This window comes from Mytilus galloprovincialis, chromosome 5 (assembly GCF_965363235.1).
Source record: "Mytilus galloprovincialis chromosome 5, xbMytGall1.hap1.1, whole genome shotgun sequence".
In the NCBI taxonomy this organism is placed as follows: Eukaryota; Metazoa; Mollusca; class Bivalvia; order Mytilida; family Mytilidae; genus Mytilus; species Mytilus galloprovincialis.
Genome location: NC_134842.1, coordinates 18,082,234 through 18,097,956, shown reverse-complemented (window position 1 = coordinate 18,097,956; position 15,723 = coordinate 18,082,234). Strand labels below are relative to the sequence as shown.

The window sequence follows — 15,723 nt, the reverse complement described above, 5'->3', positions numbered from 1 at the left end:
ATGCAGATGATCATTTATCTTAAAAGCTGCAAACTTTAAAACAAAATATTATATTGCAAAATGCGGTAAATTTATTTATTTCAGTTCTTCTGAAATTGTTTGAAACATGGGATCCGGACCTATACAAGTACAGCTTTTTTCACTCAGGTGGACCTAACCGGAGATTTAATAATACTTAGAATCATTCATGTTATCGCCAAATTAATTGCGATAAGGGCAAACTTTGAAGAGTTTTATTCGAAGTGCAATTTTTAAAATATTTTATATTGAACTTGTATATGTTTAACCGGTTATATAGAACGCATTTTTATTACATTTTACTTGCATTCCGATGTTGTTATTTCTGATCTTCAGCTAATACATACTAATAAAAGATTGGAATCATTCAACAGTTGGACAAGTGCTAAACATGCTAAAGCAACACCTAAAAATTTGGCTGCAGCTGGATTTTTCTATTCAGGTACTAGTGATATAGTTTTAAAACATTGTTCTAAAATTTCATAAGAAACTACTTATGTTTGAATTAATGTCAAGCAAACAATTACGATCGAAATAAAATTTCAATGATTATGAGAATGTTATGCAAAGATTTAGTGTTTGCAATTTGGTTTGGTAATGAATATAATAAACATGATAGGTTCTGATCTGACAGAAAATATTCTAAAATCTCATTACGACATCACATAATGTCGCAGTAGTCAAAGAGTGTCATTATACCTTAGCTAAAAAAAATATAATGTACTGTATACCATAAACAAAAGTCTAGATAAAGTTATGTAACATTTTAGTAGATGTGCAGAACCTCATTAGAATCAAATTTGTTTTTTCTTTAGTCCGTAGATTTTTTTATGTACTACACTAATATTGATATTTACTTGTGCTTTGACTACAACTTTATTATTTATTTTTTCACTTAGGACAGGGAGATAGAGTGCAATGTTTCTTTTGTGCTGGAATAATATGTCAGTGGAACAAAAACGATGTACCAATAGAAGAACATAAACGTTTGTTTCCATCTTGTCATTTTATTAAGAAAATATATAACCAAAGTCATCAAACTACAGAAAACAGCAAAACATCGGACTGAAACAAAGAAAAATAGTATACTGTAGACATAGCGAATATTCATGAACCTTATATACAATACTCATTTTACAAAATGAAGGCTTTTAAACTAATTGAAACAATTTTGCAATATAAAACATGGTTATTGAAGACAAGTGTTACGGATACACAGGACTAATAAGTAATTGACAAAGCCAAATAAAGTAACGTTGAAAAGCATTGAGGACCCAAAACGACTTTTTTGAGTTTCGACTTTAAATCTGAAATCAGATACATGTAGTAATAATTCCCATAGTCAGCCCAAATTTTTAAAAGAATGTGATCGCTATCTATTATTATGAATTTAATTGTTAATTTGAGTTTGGTTTCACTTGTTTAGTGATAATAATTTCGGCATAAAAATTATTTAAATCTTTGGAATTATAAAAGAGAATTAGCAGATTTTTTTTTCAATTACATTGCATCACTATCTATAGCTAATGATAGAATCCCTATATATAGCATTGCTTTGTAGCAAACTCAAATTTATTTTTTCAAGAAATTACCTTAACTTTACTGCTAAAAATAATAAAATTAGACAATATTGCTCGCTTATTGCTTATTAATCAATGGTGACGAGGATTCTGTTTCTTTACATCCCAGCTCCTTTGTTCTACCAGGGATGATCTGAGCCGGATCATCCCTACAAGAACACCCCTGCTTGAGTTTCTTTGTTTTGCATGTTTTCCTTTGTTCTGTAACATTTTTGCGGGATGTCAAGTCCACTATTAAACTTATAATCAATTATACGGCAAATTATAACTTTAATTTAGAAAAGGCATAATCGTTTAAGTTATAGATACAATGGATAAGCTTTGATACATGAAAAACAAACCATTCGACCTCCGGCTTATGGTTTCTTTTTCAAGAATTAACGCTTATCCATTTTATCAATATCACTGAAAATAGCTTTTATAATTTGTTCCCTTTATCAAATATTCAATCTAATATACGCTGTGGTCGGAAAGGATTCTTGTTTTTTTTAAATATAAGCTAGTGTCACATGCTTGCTAAATTGAACTGATAATATACGACAATAGAACTATGACAAAAGACAGGCAGATTAATTAAGTGTATAGTTCACCGTAAAATAGTTTGTATAGGCTAGATAATACTGGATCGGGTTTTTAATGACCAAGCATTTTCTGACTAATTTAGAACATATCACACTTCAAGTGGCATTACAAAAGTATCCTTTTGCATTGCACTATTCAAACCTTAATGTGAATTAATAGCTTATTAGTTAGGATTCTACTTAGTCAAAATTATCTCCCCATTAAACACCTAATGTTTACAATCGTAATCAAAGTATTAATTGATCTGAGCGTCACTGATGAGTCAAAACGCGCGTCTGATGTATTAAATTGTAATCCTGGTACCTGATAATTAATGACGTACTGAACATCTCCGTACCTGAAAGTGAGGTTAATGTACAGAGATATATATTTTTTTGAGACATGATGAATAAATGACATTTGAATAAGTCCTCACCGTAATACGAAGTCAGGAATATGACAGTTGTTATCCATTCGTTTGAAGTGTTTGAACTTTTGATTTTGCCATTTTATAAGGGACTTTTCGTTTTGATCTTTCCGCGGAGTTTAGTATTTTTGTGATTTCACATTTTTTTTATATTTATAGCACACTATAACCTAGTGGTGATGTATATAACAATGTTATTCTGTAATAATTCGATGTTTCTAAAAGACCGGATTTCAGTAGGCATTCACGTTTTCCCGCAAAAAGTCCTTGTGATATTCTGCCGCATGAGTTATCACAATTTTTCTGTACGTATGCAAAGATATTGATGATTTTTTACATATATATATTTTTTCTAACGACAAAACATATTTCTATTATTAATTTATGTTCTAAAAAAAATACTTTAATGAGTATTCATTGACAAATTGAATTATTAGCTAGCGATAAGGAATGTTGTTTTGCACTCGTTCATTTCCGCGTATTTATTGATCGATAACCCATCAAAACTAAAAGTTACGTACTGAGTAGAAGTCAATGTGGCAACAATACCTCGAAATGCCCTCACAGTCAAATGGCGGTCATTGTAGGGATGCCGCGCCGTCAATTAAGCTCATGAAAACCGATAAATTAGCCTATTACGGTCCTTTTATGACAGTTGTTTGTTAAAAAACAAATTTATCTACTAGCTATAGCTATTGAGTATCGATGTAAACAGTTTAAATGTACTAATTTGTCCTTTTTCCTTCTCTAACAAAGAGTTCCATTTCTTTTGTTTGATTTCAACTAGGTATATTTAACAGTTATCTTAATACATGAGATGAAATAAAACAGGAATAGTTTAATAAAGACAAAAAGGATAAATTGTTAAAAAAAATTAGGTTTTTCCCTGCTTTAATTTAAAGAGAGACGAAAGATACCAGAGGGACAGTCAAACTCATAAATCGAAAATAAACTGACAACGCCATGGCTAAAAAAGGAAAAAAAGACAAACAGACAAACAATAGTACACATGACACAACATAGAAAACTAATATATTGTATCTTACAATTCCTCATTTAGAAAATCACACATTGATATATACATCACTACTAGGTTATATGTATATTTGTTTTTGATAATTTTGCATGTGAAACTCGTCCAATAAATGTCAAAATTACGACCATTCAACTAAAAAAGCTTATTTTTTATTGATAAAATACATGTTATTTCTTTCGAAAAAGTTCCTTTGCGTATATTCCAACAGTCATTGTTTTCTTTGAGAAAAAAAGCATAGTCTGGTATAAAAATCTGATTATTATTTAACTTACAGCTGTTGGTCCCTTTTCGTTTTTTTTTTTTTGGTTTTATTGTATATATGTACCATAATAAACATTTGTAATATTAAAATTATTTTGTATTTTTCGTCTTTAATCCTTAGCTCCTCTATTCCAATAGAAATTGCCCATTGGGATTGTGCACTTTATTCGTATACTTATTAAAAGTTATTTGAAATGCATATGTCCCACCTAGGGGCATAATGATTTTCGTTATGTGTGTCCGTTCGTTCGTCCATCCGTCCGTCCTTCTGTCTGTCCCGCTTCTGATTAAAGTTTTTTGTGAAGGTTCAGGTTAAAGTTTGTTTTCTTTAAAAAATGTCCTGCACCAAGTCAGGAATATGGTCATTGTTATATTATAGTTCGTTTCTGTGTGTGTTACATTTTAACGTTGTGTTTCTTGTGTGTCGTTTGTTTCCTCTTATATTTGAGTGTGAATTTAAATTATCATAAGACGTGTCATGGTACTATCTATCCCAAATTCATGTATTTAGAAACCATTTATATCATGTATATTATGTTGTTAAATTTTTAATGATAATTTTAATAATTTAGATGATAACCAAAAGTTAGTGTTTTTATTCTCAGATGTTAATATGATACGTGTGTGTGCCAAAACCTGTCATTTGATTTTAAAAAGGTGTAGAAATTTTATATATTGTAAATAGTATTTTATTTCATATTGTGTATTATATCTATGAATTTTAATAGTCTCTTATAATTCTGTATATAATGTTAGTGTTATTTTACAATGTATAAAGATCGATTGTACTTGTTGAGAGATGAAACTTTAAAAAAAACATTGAATTGAATTGAATTGTATTTAGTTTGATGTTATATTTGTTAAGCTGGGGTCACACATTCACGATTTTAACTGCCGTTCTTGACAGGACCATTCCCGATTAAAATTTATTAAAAGTCTGATCAAGATCCTATGAATCGTGGATGGAAACTTTAATTAAAATTTGTAAAAAAAAATATTTAATCACGACAACAATCAGATATTGTTCAGGAAGCGTCGATATTCAACCGTTTCCAAGCGAATTTATCCCTATAATCCCGTTCTAAATCCGCTTCTAAACCGATTTGTATCTTTCGCCAGGTAAAATTCGACCGAGTCTGTCACGACTGCGTCCCGATTCTACCGAATGTAATCCGACAAAGATCAGATAGTGACAAGACAGTGAACCGACGCTGACGGAAGTTATCCGTTCGAAAACTGTCGGCATACTCGCATTGCAAACGGCTTTGTCTGGTCTCAGTCGTATTGCATTCTGTAATTGTCGGGACTCTGACGTAGGTATCAATGACGAATTTAGAATTAATAACGGGACTGTTTCGGAACGGTTTCGGCAAAAACGGTTCGCAATCGACAAGATCGGGATGCAATCTGGACTCAATCGGCAGAAAAACAGCAATGAAAAATTTCTCCAGATCATTCCCGTTCCACAGGACACCGTCCCGAATACACAGTACATTGTTAGGAATTCGATCCGATACAGCAGAATTTGTCACGACATAGGCACGATTGTAATCCGATTAGACAAAATCGGCTGAGTTTCCCCGAATGTTACGGACGCACCTAACTGTCGGGGTGCTTTGTCGAACTATTCGGACCCTTCCCGACCAGTAGGAATCTGTTACGAACTAAAACGACTGCGTTCAGACAATAATAGGACATTCCAGATAATTGAGGATACTAATCCGACTTTTTCATTTTTCGTGTCGTATCGCTGTCTGATCTCAAACGGGAGCAATAATCGGCAATGTGTGAACCCCGCATTATTCTCATCGGATTTTGTCTAATGCTTAGTTCGTTATTTTGTGTGTTACATTTTAATGCTGTGTCGTCTTTCCCTCGTAGATTTAATGCGTTTCCCTCGGTTTTGGTTTGTGACCCGGATTTGTTTTTTTCCATCGATTTATGAGTTTTGAACATCGGTATACTTGTGTTGCCTTTATTTAGTCGAGGTAGTTTTTGATGAGGTAAAAGTCCAATCAACTTGGAACTGAGTGCACATGTTACCTACGATATGATCTGTCTAATTTTAATGCCAAATTAGAGTTGACCCCAATTTCATAGTTCACTGATCATAGAAAATGAAAGTTCGAGTGGGGCATCCATGTACTATGTACACATATTTGTTCTATATCCTTTTGCTAAACCTTAGTATTATATAACATATATTGATGATGGTATGCCACACTTTCTTCTCACTCAGGTAAACCTATTGCAACTAAAATTTTCAATTACAAACGCGTTTTGCAGAATCTCGATATTGACGAGTTCAAGTCTAAACCTCCTGATTGCACTTGTGCTAGTTCCCAATTCACATATAATCCTGCTGGCCACGTTATTACCGGTGACCTTAACATTGTTAATAACACTTCTCTACGAAATGTGTTATCGAAAGGTCCGAAATATCGTGAGCCTTAATCCATCAATTGGAAATACAACTTTAAAATTTTGATGGACTCTGTCACGGATTATGCCAGGCAATGGGTTAAACGTGAAAAGGAAGACGTAGACACTCTATCCGAATGGATTAAGGCAGTGAGGTCGTTAATACAAATCAGAATTAAGAAACTGAATGGGTCCATCAATGCCCATGCTACGTCAATCTTTAAAGACCCAAATGTTGCTAAACACTTATCCGACCTCCATGATAAATATGTTGTTGTTCCCGCAGACAAAGCCCCAAATAACATCGTTTTTGTCTGTAAAAGTCACTACATTAATTGCTTGATAAACGAATTAGGTATGGACAATTCATTTGGAAACTCAACATATACCCTTACGACACTTACCAAAGAGGAAATCCTGGATAATCATAGGTCTGTTCTTTGTTCCTTTTGTATTTCAACCAAAGATGAAGAACTGTATCTTCCATCACTGTATTGGATACCTAAACTACATAAGTGTCCTTACAAACAACGGTATATTGCTGGGTCTTCCAAGTGTTCCACGAAACCTCTTTTTAAATTATTAACATCTATTTTATCAGCAATCAAAGACGGGCTTCAAAGTTATTGTGAAACTGCCTATTCTAGAGGTGGGGTGAATCAGATGTGGATACTTAAAAATTCCAAAGATCTTTTAGAGTACATACAATCTAACTCTCTTTCATCTTGTAACAGTATTAAAACATTTGATTTTTCTACTCTGTACACAAGTATTCCACATTCCAAACTAAAAGACAAATTGAAAGAGTTGGTATTACTTTGCTTCATAAAAAAGAATGGCCAACGTAGATACAAGTATCTTGTCTTAGGAAGGGATAAATCATACTTTGTAAAGAATCACTCTGATTCAAACAAAAAATTCTCAGAAACCGATATTATCAAGATGCTTGATTTCTTGATTGACAACATATTTGTAACGTTCGGAGGACGTGTTTTTCAACAGACTGTCGGCATCCCAATGGGAACAAACTGTGCCCCTCTACTTACCGACTTGTTTCTTTATTATTATGAGGCTGACTTCATGCAGGAACTTCTTAGGAAGAAAGATAAGAAGTTAGCAATATCCTTTAACTCTACTTTCCGCTATATAGATGACGTTCTTTCACTAAACAATTCAAAATTTGGTGACTATGTGGAACGCATCTATCCCATCGAATTGGAGATAAAGGATACTACAGATACAGTTCAGTCGGTTTCATATCTTGACTTACATCTAGAAATTGACAATGAGGGTCGGTTGAAAACAAAACTTTACGACAAAAGAGATGATTTCAACTTTCCAATTGTGAACTTTCCATTTCTAAGTAGCAACATTCCAGCAGCACCTGCATACGGGGTACATATCTCCCAATTGATACGATATTCCCGTGCTTGCATTTCCTATCATGATTTTTTTGATAGAGGGTTACTGCTCACAAGGAAGCTATTAAACCAAGAGTTCCAAATGGTGAAGTTGAAATCATCCCTTCGTAAATTTTACGGACGCCATCACGAGTTGGTTGACCGTTATGGAATAACCGTTTCACAAATGATATCGGATATGTTCCTTACGTCGTAACTACAATCCCCTTCCCTTTCATGAATGTGACCTACCGAATTAGACTATTTACCGGATTTGTAATCACATAAGCAACACGACGGGTGCCACATGTAGAGCAGGATCTGCTTACCCTTCCGGAGCACCTGAGATCACCCCTAGTTTTTGGTGGGGTTCGTGTTGTTTATTCTTTAGTTTTCTATGTTGTGTCGTGTGTGCTATTGTTTTTCTGTTTGTCTTTTTCATTTTTAGCCATGGCGTTGTCAGTTTGTTTTAGATTTATGAGTTTGACTGTCCCTTTGGTATAGTTCGTCCCTCTTTTAAAGATTTTCGTCTTAAACATATCTTTAAAGTATCATTAAAGTATGTTACATCTCGAAATCTTTAGATTTTGTTTTTTAAATATTCCCCTGTGATACGTCTCCAGAATATGGAAATAGAATTTTAACTTCAAGCAGGTGATTTTTTCTCCCGCTATAAACATAAAGGAATTACTTTTGATACAAATGGAATGGAGTAGGTCCGGTAAGGGATAATTTTGGCCTCAAGGTTATGGGTCATCTGATCAAAGATTTTTGACACTTTTTTTTTTAAAACTTTAAAATGTCTACTGCAGTCGATTCAATTAGTTTACGGGAAAGATTTGAACTGATTTAGTCATTTACGATGCTAAAATTTAAATTAAGATATGAAAAATCTATAAAATATGCCATAATAAATCACTTTTCAGATAGTTTTTGTCAAAAATAAAATTGGCCGCATCCGTATTCATTCTCAATCTTTATATATGTTATGTACTATAACTATCATCAAATACAACTTACATAAAGAATTAACACAAATGAGGACACTTTCGTTTACGCCGGAAACCGTATATAATTTAATTCAAATGCTAAAATTATGAAGATTTCAGTAAATGATTGTACTGTCAAAAACGACCCATATTTATGTAACGGAAGTATTCTACTTTCCATTAAATAGCTTAACGTTTACATTCTAACATTTTTTTTAAGCTACTATATTTTGAGGCCAAGAAGGAGTCTAACTGGACCTACTCCTTTACATACATTGATATAAAACATAATAAATTGAATTGTGCAAACATATGGTTAAATGTTCTTAACAAATTGAAATATGTATGAAATATATCTTTCTCGCATATATTTACCACTCATCATACCAATAATTGAATATTCATACTAGTTATAGGAAGGTGGTTCTCAACAAGAATCCGAACATTATCAGTTTGAAGCAAGAATAGTAGTTACTGGGTTGCCCGTGCTTCCGTGTCGGGAAGCTATATATTTCGAAACAGACTTGAAACCGCTAGTAGACAGAAGAAAGTGCAGAAAGCTCAAGATGGTCCATTCTTTACATAATGGGCCTGTCCCTGTCTATCTCTGCGATGTAATGCCCCAAGTTGTATGTCAAGTATCTAGTTATGATTTGCAAAACAGCAATAATTATGAAGAGTCCCTCTATAAACAAAATATAAATATAAAATCCTTTTTTTCATCTACTACTATTGAATGGAATTGGCGCAACCCCGACAAACTTACTTACCAAGATACAAATCTATTTTTTAAACGAAAGACGAAATCTAAATTGATACAGTCAACCTCATATTTTAGTAGTGATATAGAAAATATGTTCATACACGTTTGAGACACTTGTGCAGTTCTTTGACTAAAATGCAGATCTGCACCGTGTTGATACTTATCCCAATTCCGCATACAGCTGTTGTCTTTCTGTTGAGGATGGTATTCACAATTTAGGTGAGTGCTTTTTTCACAACGAGCAAGAGGAATATTGTTTTTTAACTTAGAAAAATATGCTGGATCAATTCAGCTCCTATTGACTTGTGACGCTGACATTTCATTTCAGCAAAATACACAAATTGTTGATTATGTACTATCTTATATCAAAATTATAGATATTCAATATGTATTTTGATTCCTACCTTCCAAAACATCGCTCCAATCCAGTCTCATATATTTCTCTTCAGCGCTATAAAATCAGGAACAATGCACCATTTTCTACATTTGCAAATGCCTGTGCCAAGTCAGGAATATGACAGTTGTTGTCCATTCGTTTGGTGTGTTTTGTCATTTGATTTCGCGATTTAATTAGGGACTTTACGATTGAATTTTCCTCAGAGTTCAATATTATGGTGATTTTACTTGCATGATACATTTTGTGTTCCATATTATTGTGTTGTTTTAGATTTAGTTTTTATTTGTTGTTTATATGTATCCCTACTTTGTTTTTTGTCATTATCTAACGTATTTTGTGTTTATTTTATATGGATAGAGGACAAGACTTATGTTGTTACTAATGTGCAATCCATTTTGCTAATTTTACAAATAAAATATGTTTTAGAACACAAATTGTTGTCAGTATACTTTAATTATATGCGAATTAAAAGTCTGAGGTTTAGTGTTAGACAACTAACTTAAAGTTTAATTCACCATTTTCTATATATTCAGGAAATGCCTGTTCCAAGCTAAGAATATGAAAGTTGTTTTCCATTCTTGTGATGTGTTTGAACTTTAGTTTTTTGCAATTTGATCAGGGGGATTTCATTTTGAATTTCTTGGGATTTCGGTGTTTTTGTTATTTTGCGTTTCACAGCCGATCTGAACTTTTACAACCAGGATAGTTTTCTTATCAGTTTGTTACCTCCCTTGTTTATATGATATAGTAATGTAATGTGTATATATTTTTACCATCTATAAAGTGGATTTCACTGTATTCGAATTTTATTTCTTATCATAGATGAAAAAAAACGTAAGGAGTTTGTTTCATTATTCGTCTTATTTCAATTTATCGGTCTATCTTAAATACAATAACTTTCACGATTAATTGTTGATATGGCATAATAGAAAAGATCTGCTTTGAAAAATTACAATTTCGATTTATTTAAAACACAAATGAAAATATCGTCTGTTTCGAAGTTGCCTATATTTAAGACAATTTACAGAAAATGTTTCTTAATATCTTTTTTTTTTTTCGTTTTTTTGGGTTTTTTGTTACTTCAAATTTGAGAAAAAACGAAACACTTTTATTTTCAAAGAACGTAAAAAGTGTGAAAAAGGGATATCTTATCTCTTGAAAAGGCATCACAGAGGGTTTTTCGGGGTGTGCGAAATTACATGAAAATGAATCTCACTGCATATCCGGAATATTTAGCCACATAGTACGTGAAAATGTCTTTTTTTAAAAACAAGTAATCGTACATAACTTAAACTACAATATGGACAGAAACATTGAGGAAAAGGCTACTATTACCGCCTACCTAAATTACCGGATTTGTTATCACATAAGCAACACGACGGGTGCCGCATGTGGAGCAGGATCTGCTTACCCTTCCGGAGCACCTGAGATCACACCTAGTTTTTGGTGGGGTTCGTGTTGTTTATTCTTTAGTTTTCTATGTTGTGTCGTGTGTGCTGTTGTTTGTTTGTCTTTTTCATTTTTAGCCATGGCGTTGTCAGTTTGTTTTAGATTTATGAGTTTGACTGTCCCTTTGGTATCTTTCGTCCCTCTTTTAAATGGCATGCACATCTTGAACAAGGTGTGTCATCTTTACAATATGAAAATATGTTTTGCTGTGTATGGTTCTTAACCATAATGAACAAATGATTAAAAAAGAATATTAACTGTGCATTTTAAGAATTCAAAATGTATCAAGAAAGCATTTAAAAAAAATGTTTAACGAATAGAGATGAAAATAAAGAGAATCGTCTTTAATTTGATCTTTCACTGGTTTTGAAAAGAGTGCTACTGACGGGATTTTTGAAGTCATCTTCAAGGCAAAAGAATATACGTCAGAAGTCAAAACGAATCGCCTTTCAAAAACATATACGTCGAAACTTTGAAACACAAAGGGATCGTTCACTCTCAGTTTTGTTAAGTGTTCTTTGTTTAAAGTTGTTTAAAAATGGAGGTTGAACACAATGCAAATGTTTTACAATCATGTTATCATCGGTGAAGGAGAGCCGCTTATAGCTTTCTTGTCATTACAAACAAGAACATCAAACAAGAGAGTATCGAATTTGGTCTTTCCCCTCACTTCTGTCAGTTTATCTGCAAAAACAAACTGATATTGATTTATTGTTTTGGAGTTGGAAACTAAATGTCCACAATCGCACATTAGAAGGACGGTGAAATATCATGATTGAGGAGACAAGAAACTCATCACTGGAGAATTATCATCTAAGGATTTTGTCAATAACATTAATTTTATAACTAAACATTTAAAGGCAGTTTAGTTTAAAAAAATACTCTTTTTTACATATAAAAAGGGACTAAAGAAGGATAGTTTCAAACTGTAGTTCAGTTTGATGTACATGGTAAAATGGATAATATTCGATTTTAAAATAACGAATTTGAAGGGATAACATGTACACTTTTTCAAATTTAAAACAGCTGTTTTATGAGATTCGATGTAGTTTATTTAACAGCAAAACTGTTCAAATTTATAGAAACTGCTTTTTTACATTCATTAGTTATATGTAAAATATTTATGCGTTTTACTATAATGATAGCTTTATATCTATTCAATACATAAATGTGCATATACATAATTTGATAAAGCTGTACTAAATATTATGAGAAAATAAAATCCACAATGCTTTTTTTATTGAAAAACTAAACATATTGTGATTCACTTGTGTAGAAATATCTTGCTGGATATTATGATATATGCATAAATTTTAAGATCTCAGGATTAATTTATCTAACTGTAATTACTGTTCTTACATTAAACACAGTCTTCACTTTCAAAAATATAGAAAACAATTTTACTTTAGCCATATTGGTGTCTTACACAGTAAGAAGGGCAGGTTGACCTAGTGCACAAAATATCTGCCAACCAGTTAGCAAAATGGTGACAGTTGTTGTATAACCCAAAGTAATATGCTGCTTGGTAATATCTAGCACATCCTTTGACACATTCTGTACTAAGTACACCATATCCGGCAGCGGGATAATCAGTTTCAGAATTACAATGGGATCGTCTTGGTGTTGTACCGATTAGTGCTCTTCCTTCCGTTTTACCGGCACTTTTTCCAAGCAAACCAGTCCATTCATAGTAATATCCACGATAGTATAGATATCGATGAGTAAGTCTTATAGTTGATACGCTAGGGGACCTCTTTCCTCTGTTAAAACAAGCAAGGTTAGTTGTTCCGAAATAGAATCCGTATCCTCTGGAACTACCTGCAAAAGTATTTCTCATGATTTCAATAATACAATTCTATAATATTTTAGAGCAATTATCTTGTTTGTCTTATTATAGAGTTCTTTACCTGGAATAAATTTTACAAATTTGATATAAAATTGCCTTTTTATCAGTTTCACATTCTGTCAAATTAATGTATTAAACAAAATGGACCGAACACAATGTCATTTGATTATTACCTAACTACTGAATAATGCATAATGTTTAATCATCTGATACTTAATGCATCAGATTTGACTTCTAATAGTTATCAAAGGAACCAGGATTATAATTTAGTACGCCAGACGCGCGTTTCGTCTACATAAGACTCATCAGTGGCGCTCAAATCAAAATATTTATAAAACCAAACAAGTACAAAGTTGAAGAGCATTGAGGATCCAAAATTCCAAAAAGTTGTGCTCAATCTGACAAATGTTACTGTTGACTTTAAGTCCTATAACTTTAATTTTGAACATCTATGTCATAAATTATCTTTAAGAATATCCAATATATTAAATTATGTATAAAAGATATCTCAAATATGTGCAAGTATAATAACAATTGTCTTGAAAAGGAGATATTCTGTTTTTAAACATTCAAAAAGGGATTTGACTCAGCATTTGAAAGGCTAGCCTCTACCACAGATTTATTAAGAGTGTTATTTTCAATCAGGTTCAGCTATCTCTCTTTTGTATAATTTGTAGACTAAATTCTTACCGAAACATCTCTCATTAGATCGGTTGCAACCATTTGATTTGTCCACAAAGAGAACAGCTAGTATCCAAAACAGCTGTAACAATAGAGATATAAGGGGTTTATAAACAATGATACATTGTTTTTTGTTAAACTATTTTGAAAATAAGGATTTACAAACATGGCCAAAAACATTAAATTAAAAGATCTCTTAGTTAATGATTTAACATATCAATACAGGTATCTAAAATCCAAATGAACACTTTTATTTGATATTCATTGAAATTTCAGACGTACACAATCCAACCTCAGCTTTCATTTGGGATTGTGTTGCTTAAGTCATTAGTTTTTATATAGTTGTATGGTTTGAAGTTTTATGTATTTTTTTGTTGTTTGGTTTGTAGTGTCATTGTCAGCTATCCGTTGATTAATGACTTTTGAATGTTTGTTTTTGGTATCTTTTCTCCCTTTCTTTTGTAAAAGTGAACACTTGTATATCAAACTAATAGTGAAATGTACATTGCATGTACTAATAACGGTTCGTTGAATTATTATGTGATATAGATTATATTTTGTAATTTTACTTTTTTTAGTGTGAATTTTTAAAATGTTTTGTATATTGACAATGTAGGTGCAATAAAAACGGAGAAAATACAAGTTTTAAGAAAACAAATCAACCATTCGATACATGTAGCCAGCAATTAAATACAGCATTTCTACATTTCCGTAATATAGGGTATAACACGATCAAACAATACAGAGTTTGGTATACGATTTTCATAAATACACAACTGTCTATAGAATATGTCGAGCTTACTAAAATAAAATGCAAAGAAATAAACATAGCAATTTTTAAAAACCGAATTAAAGTTTTAAGACAAATAATAAAAATTCAAAATATCTTACCGCAAATCTATAAAGTTTCATGTTTAAATATTTTCTTGTAATACTTTGGCAGTCAAAATAATCTCACATTTGAAATAACTGTCTAAAAGGTTTAAATATGATTAAGAATAAGTGGCTGACATGCGCAAATAAAAATTTGACACATGTTCGGTACACTCGTACATTTATAGAAATATGAAAACATATCAATCTAAAAATATAGAAGTTGTTCTCATATAATGATTAAAACGTAGTACTTATAATTTAAAAAGCGTCGAAATGAAACTATAAAACTATATGCTAGTGCTAAAGGTATGATTGCAAAGATGAAATAAAAAACAATGTCTGAATCTGAGACTTCATACCGTCCATTCATTTCCAATGTAACTTAACCCTTTATATCAAATCTCGTAAAAGTCTTAAGCTTTCATCGTGTTCTGTTTCGGTATGACCGTTTAATTTTGTTTAGGTTGTTTTCTTGTTCCGTCGTTTCTCGGATAATTTTCTGACGTTATTTATGTTTTTGGCAAAAAAACTATAATATTTATCTATAATACTAAAATAACGAGGTCCCATTTATCAGCCGTCATGGGGTAAATCACAAGACAAATCAAAGAATTTAACTCTACACATAGCTAATATAGGACAATGGTGCTGATTAAAAATTACACCACTCAAGACCCTATTGTTTTCCACATAATTAATATTGTCAATAATTAACAAGTTCCGGGTCGAATCCGATATCGATACCATTAGTATTACCTATTACCTTATCTGTACGTTCCGCATCTGACAGGCGCACCATCAAACGGTGTATTTAGGATTTTGCTATATACACGCGTCATAATCACAGGGTTGACACTACTAAATTCAATCATTGTCACATTTTTTAATTAAAGTATGACTTTCTAAGATGACAATACGAATACTTAAACAGGGGCGGATCCAGCCATATTAAAAAGGGAGGTCCTAACACAGGATTAAGGTGGGGGTCCAACTATATGTCCCCATTCAAATGCTTTGA

The 15,723-nt window shown here is 32.2% G+C and overlaps 2 protein-coding genes across 2 annotated transcripts in view; one reads left to right on the top strand and one right to left on the bottom strand.

Annotated features, from left to right (window-relative positions):
• The window catches only part of LOC143075307 (uncharacterized), a 32,403-nt gene extending 30,189 nt beyond the window's left edge, over positions 1 to 2,214 (top strand). The window contains exons 10-11 of the mRNA XM_076250679.1: positions 355 to 460; positions 918 to 2,214. Coding sequence (XP_076106794.1) covers positions 355 to 460; positions 918 to 1,087 — 276 coding nt within the window. The 3' untranslated portion in view covers positions 1,088 to 2,214. The remainder of the gene's footprint in view (positions 1 to 354; positions 461 to 917) is intronic.
• A 10,310-nt stretch (positions 2,215 to 12,524) lies between these two features.
• LOC143075306 (uncharacterized) lies at positions 12,525 to 14,850 on the bottom strand. The gene is made up of 3 exons (XM_076250678.1): positions 14,721 to 14,850; positions 13,839 to 13,911; positions 12,525 to 13,120 (listed from the first exon to the last, which is right to left on the bottom strand). The coding sequence occupies exons 1-3, from the start codon at positions 14,739 to 14,741 to the stop codon at positions 12,708 to 12,710; spliced, it is 507 nt and encodes a 168-aa protein (XP_076106793.1). The 5' UTR covers positions 14,742 to 14,850; the 3' UTR covers positions 12,525 to 12,707.
• Between the last annotated feature and the right edge of the window lie 873 nt (positions 14,851 to 15,723).